We start from the raw sequence: 19,871 nt of genomic DNA on the forward strand, positions 1-19,871 counted from the left end.
AACACATACCTAGGGATGCAAAAAAAAAAAAAAAAAGTCTATAACCACTGTGTTACTAAGTCTCATGATTGCTGCATTTGAGTTTGAATTATTTATTTAGCACACATGCATATAAAGTCACCAAAAAAATAGAATAAAATGACAAGTAAAATATGTTTTCATGATCATACAAAACAATAAAAAGAGGTGCAGAGTTGAGGCAAGAGACCCGTAAGGGCCTGTTCGAGGCCTCTACTCACAAAAACTGCAATACAACAAGATAATCAAGAAAATAAATGAAGAAAGATAGACAATAATAATAACAACAACTAGAAAGCACTCGGAGAGCACAGACCTCCGCCAAGCGCAACAATTCCTGGCATATTGTGATTTCCACCATAAATATTAGTCCCACATATACTTTGACTACATATTTAGATTCCTTGACCATAAAAACATACCGTTAGCCACTGGAATCATAACAATATATGTCTTAGTTCAGTAGTTATTAACGAAAACAAATTCACGCTTTGAAACAATTTTACTTTGTCCGGCGCGAGCGCCTCAGCGGCGGCTACGAGGCGCGTTCACGAACTCTCCTTCGGCGTGAGGTTTCAGCTTCGTGGCTATTAATTCACTCACCACAAAACTTGCACGCGTAATATTCGGTACATGGTCGTGTGAAAGCTGCTTGTTGAGCCTCCAAACTCCGGCGAAGAGCGTTAATTTTATCCAAACTCATCTGTCCTTTCAACTCATAGAGTTTAGCGTGTTTCGCTAGGCATTATTCGTCCGTGTCAATCAGTCCAGCCCAGGGGTTGGCAACCCAAAATGTTGGAAGAGCCATATTGGACCAAAAAAACAAGAAACAAATCTGTCTGGAGCCGCAAAAAATTAAAAGCCTTATATAGGGCTTATAATAAAGGCAACACATGCTGTAAGTGTCTATATTAGCTGTATTAGTCTACTTTCCAAATGATAAGTAGGCTACAAATACATAATGAGCATTCATGATGAAATGTTTATTTTCCCTGCAGCGCATCCTGGAGAGAATGACGCACCACGTGGCCACTCTGCTGTACGATGACGCTTTAAGTTTAACTTCCATTATAATAAGATCTTGAAATTAAATATTTATTATACACATGTATACAGCATTGGAAAACTTCAAGAAAGTTTGTCACGTTTTTCCTCCCACAGAAATTATATTAAAACAATTTCCATTTTCATATTTTTGAAAAAGCTCCAGGGAGCCACTAGGGCGGCGCTAAAGAGCCGCATGCGGCTCCAGAGCCGCGGGTTGCCGACCCCTGGTCCAGCCCACTACGTACATCACATGCTGTGTTCACTGACCCTGACCTTGACTCGGACATAACATAACCGTCTGTTTTATCTCAGAAAACGGGAAAATATTTCATCTTGTTACGAAAGAAATTTCACGATACGAAAGGCAAAAATACGCTACCGCTGCTACTCGCAGCTCGCGGAGTTTAGCGAACGGTCCCACTGTATAAGTGCACATATAAAATCTAAAAATCTTATTGCGTTGCGGGCCGGTAGAAATGGTCTCGTAGGCCGTATACGGCCCGGAGGCCGGAGGTTCCCCACCCCTGACCTAGATGATTGACAATCACAGACACAAGGGTTATTCAATGGTTTATTTTTAAAGGCACATATTTACTTTTTTATTCACCCCGTCTTCTTAAAAAAGTCTTTAAAAAATACTAAAATGACCCTTAATATAATGTGATCCAGTTAAAATATCAGCAAGCATCAATCATGCCCGAATCAATAAAGCGTGACTGACACAAATTTGAACCATTCCAATCGCGGTGTGAAGGCGGGCCTTACTAATTGTTTTAGCCAATCAGAGGAGTCGCCTGCGATGGCGTCACTAACAAGGAAGGTATTTAAAGAGGGCGGCAACACGCCTGTTTGTTGACATAAACAGAAAGATTTATTTGGTTTGGGGGAGTGTTTGCGAATTTATGTCACTAACAAGACTAAAGGATTTTTCTACAATGAACATTTATGTGCAGTTCTGGTTCGTCCTCTTGGCTCGTTGTTCACTTGGTCTTGTAGATGCCAGTGCAGGTATAGTTGAAACAAGTTTAAACGTCGGCGACGTTTGAAAATGTGATTAATATGAATGCGTATTTATTTCCCATTTGAATCTTTCATTGATTATCGTCCTTAATAAACTGTTTGTTTGCAGAGAGGAAGAATGTCCTTGTCATCATTGCAGATGATTTGCGGACATCACTGGGCTGCTACAAGGACCCGCTAGTTAAATCCCCAAATATTGACCAACTGGCTTCGAAGAGTCACGTTTTTTTCAATGCATATGCACAAGTGAGTCTTGGATGTGTCTTTTTTCCTGTATCCTTCCAAGGAGGCTTAAATCCCTGATTCTTGTGTTGCTGCAACGCAGCAAGCTGTGTGTGCTCCCAGCCGGACCTCCATGCTGACAAGTCGCAGACCAGATACAACCCGGGTTTATGACTTCAAAACCTACTGGAGGGTCCAGTCTGGGAACTACACTACTCTACCGGAGTACTTTAAATCCAAAGGGTACTTCACAATGTCTGTTGGCAAGGTGTTTCATCCAGGTAAGGTTATTTTGAGGTGTTTTTGACTAATGCTGGGCTGGTTTTAGTTCCCTCAGCGGCGCCATCCTGATGATTCAGATCGCTGAACCATGCAGATTTGTTATGTACGTGTGTTTACTGCGTTTCTTTCACCATCCTAGATTATCAGTCTTTGTGTTGCCTATTTTCCTCTAGGTATTGCATCTAACCACACCGACGACTACCCCTACAGCTGGTCCATCCCTCCCTACCACCCAGCTTCTTTACATTTTGAAAAGCAAAAGGTGGGAGCGGCGTACATACTGTTAATGCCACTGAGCCTTTCTTTTACAGTATTAAATGGGCAGTATTTAAACTAAACAGTAATTAACAGCTTACGAATCTAACAACTCAGTTCTGTTAGCTATTTTTATCAGTGACTTGTCCTTTTTAAGATGGATTTCCTCCTGCATGATGACTTTGTGCTTCAAAGATATTGTAGAATTTCTTTTTATACAGCTACTCGAGCTTCTATGAGAATCAACTAATTGTTGTAGAAAACAGAATTTGAAATCTTATGTGAATTTTAAGTTACTGTGGTTATTGCCTGCGTTGTGTTGTCTAAATATTGTGAATTAAAGGTGTTTGATCTTTGTTTCCAGATGTGTAAAGGAGACGATGGGCAACTCCATGCTAATTTATTGTGTGCCGTGAATGTGACGGAGCAGCCCGGAGGAACGCTCCCTGACCTGGAGAGCACGGAGGAGGCCATCGGCCTGCTGAAGGGTCGAGTGCAAAATACCCAGCCATTCTTCTTGGCTGTGGGTTTTCACAAACCACACATTCCCTTCAGGATACCACAGGTAGAGAACATATTAACCCCTCGGATGTTGGATGGAAATACAGGTTGTCTATAGCACACATGTATTGTGAATGGCAGTATTAGGTGCAGATGTCTGGCAGCTGTCTCATTGGTTATGAATAGATCAGGTACAGAATACAAGAATCCCTTGGTTTTTGATGGTGTCATGTTCCTTAGCTGACCTTTGGACCTGTCCAGCCCTGAGTCACAGCCCTGAGTGTCTTAATAGAGCTGGTACTTCTGGACACTACAGCAATTCTCTATTTTTTTCCTTAAAGACCATCTCGGATGCTGTCAAAGTGCTCAGGCATCAGTCATGGGAACCTCTTTCCCACTCCAGCCTCAAATTCTTGACGGGATTGAGTTCTCTTACAGACAGAATTAGATTATTCTCCAGGGTTTTGGTAGTGTTGCACAGTCCTGTTCCCTTCTGCCTTTACAAGCCTTTCAGGACCTGCTGATGAGCAGCATCCCCAGAGCCAGACGCTGCTGGCAACATGCTTCAGAGCTGATGTGGTGATGCTCATGTGCCGTGTGGTCCATCTAGGGTCTATTCTAGTGGCTTAAAGGCGAGAATTTGAGCTTTTATCGGAAGTGTCTTTTCTTTTTAGCAATTCTCCCATACAGACTAAAGAACCAGGCCAGTAGTTGTTGTATGCAGTTTCCTCCATCTGAGGTTGCACCATAACTCCATCAGAGTGGTCAAAGATGCCTTGGTGGTTGCTGTTTGCTGATAGAATTGGGTCAGCTGACACATCCTGTTACATGGAGGTTTGCAGGTCTTCCATGCTGTGTTGCAGGAGTACCTCAGTCTGTATCCCATCGAGAAAATGACTCTGGCCCCTGACCCCATCGTCCCCGAACTCCTCCCTCCTGTGGCCTACAACCCCTGGACAGATGTTAGGAAGCGAGACGACGTCAAACAGCTCAACATCAGCTTCCCATATGGCCCAGTTCCTAAAGACTTTCAGGTATGCTGATGGAGGCTGGCTGAAACCTGCCGTGTCCTGTGTAATGTCCTGTCCTCTCCTCCAGCTGGGTATCCGTCAGCACTACTTTGCTGCTGTGTCTTACATGGATGCCCAAGTGGGTCGGCTGCTCGGTGCTCTTGATCAGCTGAATATGAGTAAAGACACTCTGGTGGTGTTTACCTCCGATCACGGTACAATCCTATCTGTATGTGAGGCTCTGAACTTTGTCACCGTCTGATTTTAAAATTCCTCTCCACATTCCAGGATGGTCATTAGGAGAACACGGAGAATGGGCTAAATATTCTAATTTTGAGGTGGCAACGCGCGTTCCCCTCATTTTCTACATTCCGGGTGTCACCAGTCATCCACAGGAAAACTCAACATTCCCATTTATTGACGTCTTCAACAAAAAAGCCTTTAGTTTTCAGAGTGAGTCCTGTTATTGGTGTAAATGTGTGTAAATCTACCATAATTTAATGAACACTTGAATATGTGTAAGAAGCGTCAAGGGTTCCTGAATCCAAGAATATGCTGTTGTTCTTCAGATGGAAGAGAGAGCCAGAACGTGGTGGAGCTGGTGGATGTGTTTCCCACTCTCACCAGCCTGGTTGGGTTTGAAGAACTTGACCCTTGCGGTGAGCTGTCTTTCAAGGTACAAAATGACCGTTTTCAGTCAATCGTAAATGGATCATGAGTATTCGGAGTTCTCGTTGCTCGGCCGTGTCTCATCTTTACTGTATGCGAGTATCTGTGCAGAGCTAAATTGTTCATGGTTAGACTCTTCTTCCATCCAGGAGAGTCTTTGTACTGAAGGAGTCGACCTGGCCCACCACATCCAAAACGAGGCGGTTGAATTGGATCGAGAACATGTTGCCTTTAGCCAGTATCCTCGACCAGCTGATTCACCCCAGGTGGGGTGGGGGGGGATAAATTGCTTTGTTTTTTTTTTTTAAATGGAGTAAGCGATGTAAACACAAGCTAATTTAGCTCTTGTAAGGAAAATATTTTGCAATTGATTTAACTGCTATTTTTAAATTGACACCTTATGGTGTTATGTTCTATATTAGTATTGTAGAATTAGGTGACCATATGATGGCATCTGTACGAATGGTCCAAACTGGCAAAATAATTCAACATCGCTGCAAAATTGTTTGCAGGAAAACTCTGACCTTCCTGACCTTAAAGACATAAAGATCATGGGCTATTCTGTACGCTCCTGGAATTACAGATTCACGCTGTGGCTGGGATTCAACCCAACTACATTCCAGGTTGTCGAATCGCACACGTTCCTCAGTGCACCTGGTTTTGTGCTGGATGGGTTGTTTAAGTTTAATTCTGATGCAGCCGAATACAAGTGACATCCACGCTGGCGAGCTCTACATGGTGGAAGATGACCCCGGTGAAGACCACAATGTCTACCAGCTCATATCTGACAAGATGGTAGCGAAGCTGGCCAACCTGACCGTGAGTGCAGAGAGTTTGGAGGAAATGTCCTATTTTTGCTGTGCATTAACTTGTGTTTTCTGTCAGACTGCGAGTCTGCAGCTGCAGATGAGACAACAGCTCCTCTACATCACAGCTGGGATGAAGACGAGAGGAACAGCGTGACCATGGATGGAACAAAAGGACGAGAGCATTACAACAAGGGTTAAAGGGAAAATCGTTTGCACATTTTTGAAAAGAGAACCTGTTTTAATAGTGAATAAGGATCATAATGGGATTTAGTTTGTTTTTTGTACTGTCTTCAGACTTCAAATAAACATTTGTCTGACTCTGTCTGTTTTAAAGATGGCATCGCACTACTTTAGAGATTTACAAAGGTTAGATTTTAAATGTCAGTGTGCCAATGTGTTTGTCATGTTTTGTTTTTTTTATGAAGGTGAATCACAAAGAGCATCAGAAATGGAAACGTCATTAGGAAACTGAGCGAAACCTTTTCAGGAGTAAATGGGGAGCCACTGATACACAGACCCTCTTACAGAATTGCTTTGCAGGTGTGGGCCACAGGATACTTCAGTCTCAGCCTTCCTGGCTGATTCGTGGCTAGTTTAGATCTCAAAGCTGGTGGCAGCATTAATGGATTAATGGATCTACGACCCCCCATTAATCCTACAAAATTACCCAAACATTCCCTCCAGGATGTTGGTGTTTTACGGTTGGAGAAAACTCAGTTTTAGATATGCTTATGGAAAAGTTCTACACTATGGGGTTCTAAGATGGTTCCAAATCTAATAGTCTTAAGGATAAATACTTAGAAATTTAATTAGACAAAATGTTTCGACCACTGAGGCAGCTCATGTCAGCTTTTAAACAAACGAAAGGTTGGTATTATGTCAAGGGTTTGATCATGACTGAGTCCTGGCCTGGGTTACTGCCCCAAGTTCATTAGACCCTTCTTAAAAATGTGTTATTGCTAACAAAAATAAAACGGCACCACTTTTCATAATTTATTATATCCGACTTTTGACAAATGGAAAAAAAATGTACAAGACTAAATGGTGGGTGCATTAATGACATATTTCCTTACAATTAAGTGCAAGCATTGATTTAGTGATTTTTAAAACCAAACACTAATTAACTTGTTTTATCCAATCATCTCCACTTCCTGATAGAATCCCAGGTGACGACATCTCCACATAGATGCTCCTGTGACTTAACGGAAGCCTAAGGCAGGTGCTTACTGTATGATGGGGGGGGTCCTGTGAGGGTGAGGGGATCAGCAGCAGTCTATGGAGCCTGGGTGGTTCCAACACCGACTGCATTTGCATAAGCTGACAGTAAACTGACAACCTGCCGGGTTTCTAGAGTAAGTCTGACCTCAGTCAGCCAGTCTTCCACAACTCTCCTGGCCTCTCCCCTCAACTGGTTCACCAATTTAGCTGCTAACTCCAGATTTCCATGCTCCAAACAGTAGCTTGCATACGACAGAAGCTTGAATGGGTCTAAATCCTCACTACATAGCTGAGAAGGTGGAGCTTCCTCTTTCTTTTCAAACAGCAGCGCAGCTTGGATGTAGGATAAGAAATACTGGTACAAAGAGTTATGGGATTCATCGATGAGGGCCACCTTGCGCGCCAGTGGTCGGATGGCATTGAATCGGGCGCGAAGGGAAGCCTCACTGTACACACCGCGCTGCAGGGATTCTTCAGGAAAGGCTGCTGACAGAGCCAAAGCGAAATCGTCACTGGGGCAGCTGTCTTTCAAAGCCCGAACAGCGCCCTCTAGAGGCACGGTGGGGGCCTCAACATCCGCAGTCTTTAAGGTGTAGTTGAGAGCATCCACGGAGATCCAGAGGTGATGAGCTTTACGAGCTTCTTCCTCTGCAACCACATGGCCTGCAGGCGAAAGACCAGAGATTGTGCCACGTTACAGGAGGCAGGAGACGTCCCAGCAACCGTGGTGCACAGTTAATCACAAAGGTGTTTTGGAATTCACTAGAACAGTTGATGCACAAATCTTACTGTCTATGGCTTCTTCCACCCCCTTCAGTCTTGCATAGGCTGTGTTCATGTCCAGAGTAAAGTTATCCAGCTGCTCCTGGCTGAGCTGACGGAATTTGGTCTCCTGTTCGAGCATCTTACTGCTCAAGACCTGATCACACCAGTAGAGGTGACCAAATTAGTAATAGAAAAAGAAGAGCCACGTCTTTTACGTCAACCTCCAGCAGGTTTTAGTTCGGCAGCAAAGCCAGTCGATGCCTACATGTTAATCATTCAAGTTTACTCGTCATTACCTGTTCAGCCTCAGATCTCAGCTCCTGCTCCTGGACTTTAATCACGTCACAGACGTGGTCGGTGTGAGCGGCAGCTTGGCGCTGGAGCTGAGTTCTCATCTCTGCCTCCATCACTTCCCTCAACTCAGACAGCTACACACACACAAACACAGTTCCTGTCACACTGACAGCAGTAGGAGACACATTCTAATACTCTGTGGAATAAAAGGAAGATCCCTTCCTTTTACCTTCCTCTCCTGCTCCAAGCGAGCCTCCTCCGTGACGTGCTGCAAGGCAGTATTGACGGTTTTGCACAAGGACTTTTGGTGCTCTAGTTTCTGCTGTTCCACTATAACCAGTCCATCTATTATCTCTTATAAAGTATTACAGGTCAATGTATTCTGTCTTTTAAATCATTAATTTCCCCCCCTTTCTGTCCCACCTGTCCAGTCATCCTCTGTCCTAGGCCAGTATAACTATCTACTTTATCCTCTATGGTCCATGTTCCACTAGGTTCTATGTTCCACTCCATTTAGCCACTGTCCCACATTAAAAAAATAGTTTCATAAATATTCTTCCAGTTGCTTTCCAGTGTAAATTGTAAGCATTCATTTTTAGTTCTGGTATAATGCTAAACAAAGATATATAGCATTAATAAACATGCCAAAAATACACCTAAACACACTGATTTGGGTTATTTTTGCACGTGTTGGGAAGATGTCATAGACCGACTCCTCTTGACATCTGACGCTTCCAGGATATCATGATGGGATACAGAGCACCATATGGACACCAACCCAAGAGAAGTTTGTGTACCTTTGACTGTTGCCTCTGTATCACAAGGAGCAGGGACTGTTGGGACCTCACTAATAGCTGAGATGATGTGTGTTGCCTCTACTGAAGCCTCTGGATGTAACAAAAATACACAAGGATACCAATTTGGCAAATTGAACAGATGACACAACATGCATATGTGAGATGTCTCTGAGCATCAAACAGCATGCATAAGCATGCATTTTCCACACCAAAACACATTCATCGCTTCATGGCTCCGTCCTGAGCGGTCCAGATGAACGTGGAGCTCCAGACTTGAGCTTCATGGTTTTTGGCCATGGTGGATTTATTTTCATTTCCTTCTGTTTCTCCTGATGACGTTGCGAACATGCAGCCTTTGCAGATGCATTTGCAGTTAAACCTCTCGTCTCATATTTATTCTAAATAAATAATCATATTTGGTATATATATATATACGTAGGCATATATATGTAGGCATATATACACCTAGGCTTCCATCCATCCAGGACCTGTATATCTCCAGGACCCGGAGGTGTGCAGGTCGGATCACGGCCGACCCTTCCCACCCTGGTCACGGACTGTTTTCCCCCCTCCCCTCATATATATATATATATACCGGTACATATATATATAATAGTAAGGAATAGGTAATGTGTATTCCTATAATGTGCAAGAGCAGCAGTTAAGTTAAGGTTAGAAGTCCACAGTGCAGGTCAATGCAAAAGTAATGTATTGTTCGTGAGTCCGACTGGCTGCTGTACGTGGTGCTTAAGTGACAAGTCACTTGGTGTTCAGCAGCCTGATGGCAGAGGGGAAGAAGCTGTTTGTGTAGCGGGAGGATTTGGTCCGAATGGACCGTAGTCTCCTGCCTGAGGGGAGGGGGGAAAACAGTCCGTGACCAGGGTGGGAAGGGTCGGCCGTGATCCGACCTGCACACCTCCGGGTCCTGGAGATATACAGGTCCTGGATGGATGGAAGCCTGCAGCCGATCACTTTCTCGGCAGAGACCCCTCACATTCGAGGACCTCCTTACGCACACAAAAACCCCAGCACCGGCCAAATTGTAAGCTGGATGCAGATGATTAACCTGAAATGCTTTATAATGCATCATTTAAACAACGGGAACGCTCTTAAAATGTGTTTCAGAGTTATATCCACGGCAGCAGTCAAGCCCAGTTCGTCGCCGAGACGCACATCGTTCTCCTGTTCAGTATCCTTGATTATAAGGCCTCACACTTTTTATCCCAAAGGTCACCGGCCTTTTGGTTTCTCTTTGTTGGAGTTTTAGGTCGATTCTTAAACCGTAGTTGTTTTGGGAGTTGACCTTGACCTTTGTGTCAGATGCTGCTATTACCATGGGAATGGTGATGCTGTGTGAAGCTGCTTCCTCTGACCTGGAGATTGGCAAGAGAAAAAGTACGTTGCCCACACAGCAACTCGTAAATGATCACACATGTGACTTTTGTGCCCCGAACTATTGATATATTGTTTGTGTGTGTGTGGCAGTTATGTGTGTGGCAGGAATTGCCCTGGTGATGGTGTTCTTTAGCTGGCTGTTGTCAGTCTTCAGAGCAAAATACCACGGATACCCATACAGGTAGAGACAGAAGCACTTGGTTACCTGTGTATTTTTCTTCTTCCTTTATCCAAAGTCAGTTATTTTAAAGCGATGTATTTATTTCTGATTGATTAATAGTCTTTTTTTTTAAACTATTGCAGCTTCCTGATGAGTTGAAGGTAATGAAAAGCCGCTGTTCCTCTCAGCTGTGGATTCCAAGGATCTTGCGTGTGTTTAAGTCACTGTGTCTGCTGACCTTTGACCTTTAGAAGTCTATGCTAAATCATGCAAATACGACGTGCCTCAAAGATGACTCCATTCATCCTCAATTCCCAAACTGTATTTTACCACAAGTCTTTTCTTTTCTACAAGAATATTGAATTTGGAGATGTTGGATTTTCTTATATTTTGTGTGTGTCCTGTCACCTCTAAATCTTTACATTTTTGAAAACTTATGGAACATATTCCCTAACTTGGCCTCCTGGTACAAGTTAAAATCTGTCAGAAGTGCTTCCATCGTGTGAACGTAACTTTAAAGCTCCTGCACAAATGTCGTCAGAGATAATGCTGATTTTAGATCAATTTCATCAATAAAACTACCAAACTGTCCACACTCTTCTTTTTCCTGTCAGTTTGAGCTATAATATATATATAAAAACCTATTTCAGGTGTCATTTTACATCTCTACCTTTTCAGAGGTGGCTACACGGTTTCTCCTTGCTCGAACAAAAGTCGTTGAACTCAACGCTAAGCCATAAAATATGGTTTATAAAGGTTTTTCCCACTAACTTGCTGTCCTTTAACTGTTGCATTAGCACCATGCAGTGCCTTTGTTTCTGTGGATAAACACTGATGCCTTTATTTCTCTCTCTGCCTTTTCCACCGCTGAGGTGACGACCAGATTCAGGATGAAGTCGAATTTACAACTGATCTTTAATTTCCCTGAAGGCAACCTGCAGTCATTTAAAGCTCTGATAGGAAATATCAGTGACGTTCTTGATTTTAACTGAAAAAAAAGTGTAAATGGTCGAGGAAATATGGCTTTTATGATGAGGTGATTCTTCATATGGACTTTATTTTACCTGTTTTTGTTGGAATCATTTTCTGTTGGAAAACTTCTGTTGGTAAACCTCGTTGAGCACTAAATCACAAATATGCATATTTTATGTTTTGTAAAACAAAGTGCTTTAATGATGTTTGTATCGGATAAAGAGATTTTGTTCTATTAAAAGAAATTTCTCCTGGATTCCTGGTTTTTTTTCCCCCAGTCAAATCTCTTGGGGCCCTTTTTAAATGAATATATGTGCAGAATAAGCAGGTGGAGGACAGTCCTGACTATTATGGTCTGGGAAAGAACACTGAGCTCATCTTCTGAGCAGTGAGTTGTTGGCAGAGAAACTGACTCAAGCAGCAGTTTCCATTTCATGTTTTCAATGAAACTTTACCAACATGGAAACACACAAGGTCACATTTAATCTTGCTGTCACATTTGTTATAAACAGTCATCGCCAATATTCAGTTCAAGTATAAAAAGAACCCAAAGACGTACTACAGGTTTATTAAAAATAGACAAAAATACACTTGTGGTGATGCAGAAAAACACTGGCTTAAATCTTTCCAGCCTCTCTGAACTTGGTGAGCAGTCCATCTTCAGCTCTCAGGGGAAAGGAGAGGGTGTGAGACTTGTAGTAGTCCGGGTTGGATTGGAGGTTCTGGATGACATCTCCCAGAAGATGTGCCCTCTCCACTCCACATCCTGGGGCTTCATAGCCCAGCATGGTGAAGTGGACATGCAGGTGGTAGTAGGAGGGTTGGTAGTGCAGGTAGACTCTCAGCTTACTGGCAGGAAGTCCATACTTCTCCATTATGGCTTCCTAAGGAAAAATAAGACAGGTGATCTTCCTGCATGGGCAGTACATTTTGGATCTCTCTAACACCAAAATAACTACGTTTCGAGGTCATTTCTCAAAGGCCAGGACACTTTTGTCTCACCTTTCCCTTCTGGAAGACATTCTTCAGTAATGGGAGATGTTCTGCCGTTAACCCTCTGATACTTCTGATGCCTTTCTGGTGAACTATGGCTATCAGGTATAAATCATCAACCTGACAGAAAAAAGCACAATTCACAGTTCAAACCACCCTGCAAAGATTTCTGATATATGTGAAGATCTGCTTTGATAGATGTAAACTTCATAAGTGCTGTCAGGGTAGTCAAGTGTGTCAGGTGTTTGGTGAAACTAGTGAGGTTTTATCCTGAGTGGCAGAATGTGATGAGTTCTGGTCTGAGGAGACCATTTATAAACTGTAAAAAAATAATCCCAGAATAACCTGGATCCTGCAGCAGCTGAGCCCAAACTAGCTCAACAATGAAAGTGTTGTTTATATGTGGAATGCTTGTGCGGATGATAAAATTTCATGTCACTTGCGTTTCCTTTTCCTGACTTGGGCGCCAGGGACCGTCCACTGGATGATGTTCTGCTCTTGCTGGGGCCTCTGGCTCCCTGAGCTGGTTGTGCTCTCCTCTTCTTCGGGATGACCGTCCAGGTAGTCTCCATCTCCTGGCAACACAGAACATGTCACTTCATAAGTGCTGTCAGGGTAGTCAGGTGTGTCAGGTGTTTGGTGAAACTAGTGAGGTTTTATCCTGAGTGGCAGAATGTGATGAGTTCTGGTCTGAGGAGACCATTTAAAAACTGTAAAAAAAAAAATCCCAGAATAACCTGGATCCTGCAGCTGAACCCAAACTAGCTCAACAATGAAAGTGTTGTTTATATGTGGAATGCTTGTGCGGATGATAAAATTTCAAAAGCCTTTTAAATCAAGAAGCGGAGGTAATTTGCTTTTCCATTGTCAATCGTCTCAGATTTCATTTGGATTCTGTTACCTGTTTCTGGTTCCATTTGAGGTCTGGGAGGAGAACAAAACCAACATCTGGGTCTGGGTCTACGTAGACGATCTTCTCTGCCTCGGCCTTCTTCTCCAGGATGTTGTATACCCACTTTTTGGGGTAGAACGTGACGCTTGAGTTCTCCGCGAGGCGTGAGATTTACCTACACGAAAATGTCAGGACTTACCTGCAGACTGAAACTCTGACTCTCGATGTAGGGCAGAGTAATGGAGCTGTAGTCCTCAGCCGTCTCCTCCACCAGGTAGCTCTCCTGACGCTGATATTTCTTTAAGTGCTTCTCTGTGGCTGGACACACCACCGTCACTTTCATCTCTAGAAAACAAGCGTTTTGTTTCCGATCTTTATTTCCACCTGCTGATAAAAGGCTTCTTTATTCATTTCTCTGATTGTACCGTTTAGATGGGGTGGGGGCTGAAGCCGGTAAGTGCTGTAGATGTCGTTCTTCATGTCCAAGGCCAGCGTGGAGCCGCTGAAAAGCTCGGTCAGGGTGTCCTCTGTGATGGGAGGCTTCTCCAGAATAACCACAGCATCCTGGTCAACGAGCTGGTAATAACAGGATAATCAGTTTCTTCTTCCAACAACTCAAAATAACAGAAACTGGCACAGCTGACACAAGCTAGCTGCTAAAAATGCCGATTTAAGGGCGTCAGCATGGAAAACTTTAAATCATTATCTCTGCCAGCCTTCCTATGGGTCGACCAGTGACAAAGACCTGTTTGTGTATATCAGGAAGCGCAGAATAACTTGTTTCCGGGAGGTAGTTTGCTGTTGCTGCTACAGGACGTTTAGAGGTCGTCTGAGGTGATGGTGCAGGTTGGGGGTTGGCCGTAGCTGCCGGGGGGACGTTAGGGTGCCGGGCAAACGGGGACGGCGTCAGGGTTGGGGGTGTGCACCCTGCCGGTGGGGAGTCTGAGGAGGGCATTAATGCCTTTGCGAGAGTCCCCATCATGTGCAGTAGGAGCTGGCTATTGGCCTGCTGCAGCTCTGTTATGGCTCGGAACTGGCGCTCCTCCGCTTCTTGCTGCATCTTTATGAAGTTCTCGAACACGGCTTTCTCCTCCTCGCGCCGTTTCTGGTCAGCCTCATCCATACGCCTCTTCTGCTGCAAGTAGCTGTCCAAAAAACTCTCCAAGCGATCGGCCTTGCGTTTCCTCTTCCTGACTTGGGCGCCAGGAACCGTCCACTGGATGATGTTCTGCTCTGGCTGGGGCCTCTGGCTCCCTGAGCTGGTTGTGCTCTCATCTTCTTCGGGATGAACTTCCAGGTAGTCTTCATCTCCTGGCAACACAGAACATGTCACTGTAAACAGGCCAATGGCCTGTTAAAGCCTTTTTTCAATGCCTCTGTGTGCGTAATAACCATCATCATGAGAGATTACCGCTTGATTAGGGCTCAGAGTTAAATAAGACCCAGAAAAACCCACTTACCATTTTTGATCGCGTCCCGATCACCGGTGTACTCGAACAGCTCGGTGGGCTCTGCTGATGTGGGCGTCCAGGGTGCTTCCTCTTTAAAAGACTCCACGACCTGCTTGGCTCTGTTTGCTGGGCTGGATCCGAGGATTCCGTCCAGCTCATCGTACCACACGAACTTCTCCTTCTCTTCCGGCGAGCCGCCACTTTTCCCGAGCGCGTCCCGGACCCTGAAATACTGCAGCCGCAGTTTCTTCACGTCTGCCCAGCTTCCTCCCCGGGTTGGTTGGTTCCTACGTGATGACTCTTCCGTGTATTGGATTTTTTTAATTATATATATATATATATATATATATATATCTAATAAATTTCATTATACGACTTCTCGGAAATGTGCCTTTATGTTTAAAAATCCCCAATGCGATTTTGAGTGTTTATTCCAATTGAAATGGGATGTAAATAAAGCGTTACCTTTCCGTGGATGGACATGGTTTTCTCCCTGGCGGACTTCCTCAAAATTTTGGAGATTTTAAACTTAGACAGAACACTTTGGGAATCGGATCCTTCCATAGTTTCACTTGGGTCTTTGTCCGTTTGGGGTCTCTTACGGCCGGCGTTGCGTTTAGCTACAATGTCCGTCATGTTGTTTAATTCTAAGACGGTGACAAATTCACTCACTTAAAACTCTATAAAAGAGCAGCGTGTTTGTGTTTGCATTCGCACTTTGCGCTTCTTCCCCCGCTTCTCCTCCTCCTCCTCTGCAACAGTAACCCGCATTACGGCCACCCCTGGGAGGGATTCGTGGAGAAAAGCCTCCTACTTTCCTTCCACCCTCTTTCAGTCGTTTTCATGTATAAAGTAATCCACAATGTTTATGACCTAGATGATTGAGAATCACAGACACAATGTTACGCTCGAGAGGACTGGCGGTCAAGTGTGGCGGAACCCCAAAGAAGGCAGACAGACACGGGAATTAAAAAAGTAAACTCTGAAGGTTTAATGAAGCAAAAAAAACCAGGAGGGAAGAAACAAAATGAGAGAGGCCGAGACAAACTATAGGTGCGTGATGCGGCAGACGAACCAAGTTCGAGATCCAGGGGCGAGAGTCTGTGGGGGAGTCCAAGTGTCCAGAGGATAGGAGAAATCCGTCCGAGGAAGGGGAAGAGGAAGAGGTCAGAGGAAGAGGGGCTAGGAAGGTTGCAGAGGAGTCTCTGGAAGACGCAGGGAGACGCAGGGAGTCGCTGGGGAGCCTGGAGAGATGCTGGGTCCACGGGACGTGTTGCCAAAAACATCAGTAAGATCAAGCACTGGCCTGAGTGCATAGGGGCCTTTTATGGGTGCAGAGTCGTTTGGGCGGATTGGGTGCAGCTGCAGGAGAGGGCCCAGGTGGTGGTGGTTGAGCTGATTGCCCAGGAGGAGGTGGGGCCAGAGTAGGAGTCACAACAGTACCCCCCCCCCTTACGGGAGGCACCGGACGACCGCCCAGGAGCATCCGGGTGCTCCCGGTAGAAGTCTTCGAGGAGGGAGGGGTCAGCGAGATAGGATGGGGGCACCCAGCTCCGGTCTTCGGGGCCGTAACCCACCCAATCCACCAGGTACTGGAAGCCCCTTCCCCGTCGGCGGACCGCCAGCAGCTTGTTAACGCTCCACACCGGCTCTCCGTCCGACAGGACCTGTGGGGGAGGTGGAGTCGGAGCAGGAGGGGACAGGGGGCTGGTGGAGAAGGGTTTAATGAGCGAGACGTGGAAGACCGGGTGGACCTTGAGGGCGGCAGGGAGATCCAAACGGACTGCAGAGGGGTTGACGATGCTGCAGATGGTGTATGGACCAATGTAGCGGGGGTTCAGCTTTCTGGAGGAAGTCTGCGAGGTCTGGAGGGGCAGGTCCCGGGCCAACAGCCAGACCTTCTGGCCAGGCCGGTAAGCAGGGGCCGGCCTCCTTCGCCGGTTGGCCGAACGCCGGGACTGCTCAGTGGCCCGCAAGATGGCTTTGCGGGCAGTCTTCCAGATGCGCCTACATCGGCAGAGATGGGCCCTGGTAGACGGCACTGCGATCTCCAGCTCCTGCTGGGGGAACAGAGGGGGTTGGTAGCCCAGGAAACATTGAAAGGGGGACATACCAGTAGCAGAGCTCTCCATGGCGTTGAGGGAGTATTCCACCCACGGCAGGAACTTGGACCAGGAGGCAGGATTGCTGGTGGTCACGCAGCGCAGGGCCGCCTCCAAAGCCTGGTTGGCCCGTTCGGCTTGTCCGTTGGACTGGGGGTGGTACCCAGAGGACAGGCTGACCGTGGCCCCAATCCCCTTGCAGAAGGCCTGCCACACCCTAGAAGTGAATTGGGGGCCACGGTCAGAGACCACGTCAAGGGGGATCCCATGGAGACGTACCACGTGGGAGACCAGGAGTTCAGCTGTTTCTGCAGCAGAAGGGAGTTTGGGGAGGGCGACAAAGTGGACCCCCTTGGAGAAGCGGTCCACAATGGTCAGGATGGTGTCGTTCCCCTGCGAGACGGGGAGGCCCGTCACAAAATCCAGGGCTACGTGAGACCAGGGTCGACTGGGGACGGGAAGGGGGTGCAGAAGGCCTGCTGGCGAGCGATGGGAGGCCTTGCTGCGGGCACAGACCGTGCAGGCGCCCACAAACTCCCGAACATCCTCTTGGAGGTTGGGCCACCAGAAGCGCCGCTGCACAAACTCCGCCGTCCGACGCACGCCCGGATGGCAGGCGAAACAACTGGAGTGGCCCCACTCTAGCACCTGCGGCCGGACGGAGGAAGGCACGAACATTCGGCCCTGAGGCCCGTTCCCAGGATCTGGCTCGTCTCTCTGGGCTTGCTCGACGGCCGTCTCGATCGGCCAGGACCCCTATGACCCGGGCCGGGGGAACGATGGTGTCAGGGTCCCTGGGGGCGCCGGGGAATTCCTCCGGAAACTGGCGGGAGAGGGCATCAGCCCGGATATTCTTGGAACCAGGACGGAAAGTGAGGGTGAAATCAAACCGACTGAAGAAGAGAGCCCAGCGGCCCTGTCTGGGATTGAGTCTCTTGGCCGTTCTCACATAGGTCAAGTTCTTATGGTCCGACCACACAAGGAACGGGTGCTTTGCTCCCTCCAGCCAGTGTCGCCACTCCACCAAGGCTCCATAGACCGCCAGAAGTTCCCTGTTGCCCACATCGTAATTTCGTTCAGCCGGATCAAAACGGCGGGAAAAGTAGGCACATGGGTGAATCTTCTGGTCTGCCTCGGACCGCTGGGAGAGGACTGCCCCGATGCCCGCGTCCGAAGCATCGACCTCGACGATGAACTGCCGAGCGGGGTCTGGATGGGCGAGCACCGGAGCCGTCGTGAACCTGTCCTTGAGGGCCGAGAAGGCGGTCTCAGCCTCCGGTGTCCAGGCGAAAGGGCGCGAGGTGGAGGTGAGAGCGGAGAGAGGGGCAGCCACTTGACTGAACCCTTTGATGAACCGCCGGATGAACCCGGCGAACCCAAGGAACCGGCGAAGCTGAGTGCGGTCGGTGGGGCGTGGCCACTCCACCACAGCCTGGATCTTGGCCGGATCTGCGCGCACCCGCCCCTCCTCCACGATGTAGCCGAGGTACCCCACTGAGGCGGAGTGGAAGACGCACTTCTCGGCTTTGATGAATAGTCGGTTCTCCAAAAGCCGTTGTAGGACCAGGCGAACATGCTGGTGGTGCTCCTCCATGGTGCGGGAGAAGATCAAGATGTCGTCCAAGTAGACCACCACAAAGACGTTGATCATGTCCCGGAGCACATCGTTGACCAACTCCTGGAAGACGGCGGGGGCGTTGGAGAGGCCGAAGGGCATGACCAGGTATTCGAAGTGCCCGAGGTGTGTGTTGAAGGCGGTCTTCCATTCGTCCCCTTTCCTGATCCGCACCAAGTGGTAAGCGTTGCGGAGGTCTAACTTAGTGAACACCCGGGCATGAGTGAGAGGCTCGAACGTGGAACTCATAAGGGGAAGAGGGTACTTGTTCTTAACGGTGATGTTGTTAAGTTTGCGGAAGTCGATGCAGGGCCTCAGGCCGCCATCCTTCTTGGCCACAAAGAAGAAACCTGCAGCTAAGGGGGATGACGATGGTCTTATGATCCCAGAGGCAAGGGATTCAGTGATGTAGTTGCGCATCACCTCCTTCTCTGGGATGGAGAGATTGTAAAGTCGACCCGTGGGGTAGGGAGCCCCGGGGAGGAGGTCGATGGGGCAATCATAGGGCCGGTGAGGGGGAAGGGACAGAGCATTGTCCTTACTGAACACTGGGGCTAAATCATTGTAGATAGGGGGAACACCAGTGAGATCCGGGGGAGTGAGCGCGGGCCTGGGATTACTGGATGGAGAGGGGGCGGAGCGAAGGCAGTTGGCGTGACAGGCCACGCTCCACCCCAGGATCCGACCCGAAGTCCATGAGATGTGGGGGTCGTGCCTTTCCAACCACGGTCTTCCTAACACGAGTGGAGCGGTGGGGGCGTGCAAAACCAGGAAAGGTGTACTCTCTATGTGATTACCCGAGAGTGTTAGGGTGAGTGGGATGGTGCGATGCGTGATGTTACCCAGAGAGCGGCCATCGATCGCCTGGGGGGACAGGGAGCGATCGAGAGGAACCAGGGGAATGCCAGCTTGACGCGCGAGAGAAAAGTCCATCAGGGACTCATCAGCCCCAGAGTCAATGAGAACACTCACCGGAATAGACTCCTTATCCCAGGAGAGGGTTGCGGGGAAGAGGCGGTTGTGTTGCTCGGTGAGTTGGGGAATCACAGCTCGGCTCACCAGTACTCCCCCTACTGGTGAGCAGGCCCTTTTGGTCGGACGGGGCAGGCTTGGATGAAGTGGCCGTTGTTTCCGCAGTACAGGCACAACTGGTCTCGGAGTCTTTGCTCCCGCTCCTGCCGTGAGAGACGGGACCGGCCGATCTGCATGGGTTCCTCTCCGACTCTGGGGGAGGAGTGAGCTGGGGATTGCAAGAGGATGTGAGGAGGCGGGGCGGCAGTGCTGGTAAGGGAGAAGTCAGGGACAGAGGAAGTGCGGTGGGAGAGTTGGCGGGTAGAACCGCCCGCACGTTGGGCGCGCTCCTGGCGGCGCTCCCGTAGTCGTT

The 19,871-nt window shown here is 47.5% G+C and overlaps 3 protein-coding genes and 1 long non-coding RNA gene across 4 annotated transcripts; 2 read left to right on the forward strand and 2 right to left on the reverse strand.

Moving 5' to 3' along the window:
• Positions 1–1,872: 1,872 nt before the first annotated feature.
• On the forward strand, positions 1,873–6,163 carry ids (iduronate 2-sulfatase). Its single transcript, XM_003970090.3, has 13 exons — positions 1,873–2,073; positions 2,195–2,331; positions 2,411–2,588; positions 2,763–2,851; positions 3,209–3,409; positions 4,209–4,379; positions 4,444–4,570; positions 4,644–4,808; positions 4,925–5,031; positions 5,174–5,290; positions 5,537–5,647; positions 5,724–5,843; positions 5,910–6,163. Exons 1-13 carry the CDS (start codon positions 1,968–1,970, stop codon positions 5,985–5,987), a joined length of 1,707 nt encoding a protein of 568 aa, XP_003970139.2. The 5' UTR covers positions 1,873–1,967; the 3' UTR covers positions 5,988–6,163.
• A 650-nt stretch (positions 6,164–6,813) lies between these two features.
• Positions 6,814–8,623, reverse strand: LOC115252451 (MICOS complex subunit MIC60-like). The gene is made up of 5 exons (XM_029847707.1): positions 8,534–8,623; positions 8,340–8,462; positions 8,113–8,244; positions 7,841–7,970; positions 6,814–7,714 (listed from the first exon to the last, which is right to left on the reverse strand). Exons 1-5 carry the CDS (start codon positions 8,621–8,623, stop codon positions 7,107–7,109), a joined length of 1,083 nt encoding a protein of 360 aa, XP_029703567.1. The 3' UTR covers positions 6,814–7,106.
• A 1,274-nt stretch (positions 8,624–9,897) lies between these two features.
• On the forward strand, positions 9,898–11,057 carry LOC115252310 (uncharacterized). Its single transcript, XR_003890717.1, has 5 exons — positions 9,898–9,949; positions 10,033–10,096; positions 10,228–10,302; positions 10,393–10,483; positions 10,606–11,057. It is a non-coding gene; the product is annotated as an uncharacterized lncRNA (long non-coding RNA).
• An 839-nt stretch (positions 11,058–11,896) lies between these two features.
• LOC115252309 (m7GpppX diphosphatase-like) lies at positions 11,897–15,017 on the reverse strand. Its single transcript, XM_029847016.1, has 7 exons — positions 14,780–15,017; positions 14,065–14,630; positions 13,745–13,895; positions 13,519–13,664; positions 13,329–13,442; positions 12,437–12,547; positions 11,897–12,318 (listed from the first exon to the last, which is right to left on the reverse strand). Exons 2-7 carry the CDS (start codon positions 14,440–14,442, stop codon positions 12,052–12,054), a joined length of 1,167 nt encoding a protein of 388 aa, XP_029702876.1. The 5' UTR covers positions 14,443–14,630; positions 14,780–15,017; the 3' UTR covers positions 11,897–12,051.
• Positions 15,018–19,871: the final 4,854 nt, after the last annotated feature.

The sequence above is a fragment of the Takifugu rubripes genome, chromosome 14 (genome assembly GCF_901000725.2).
Source record: "Takifugu rubripes chromosome 14, fTakRub1.2, whole genome shotgun sequence".
In the NCBI taxonomy this organism is placed as follows: domain Eukaryota; kingdom Metazoa; phylum Chordata; class Actinopteri; order Tetraodontiformes; family Tetraodontidae; genus Takifugu; species Takifugu rubripes.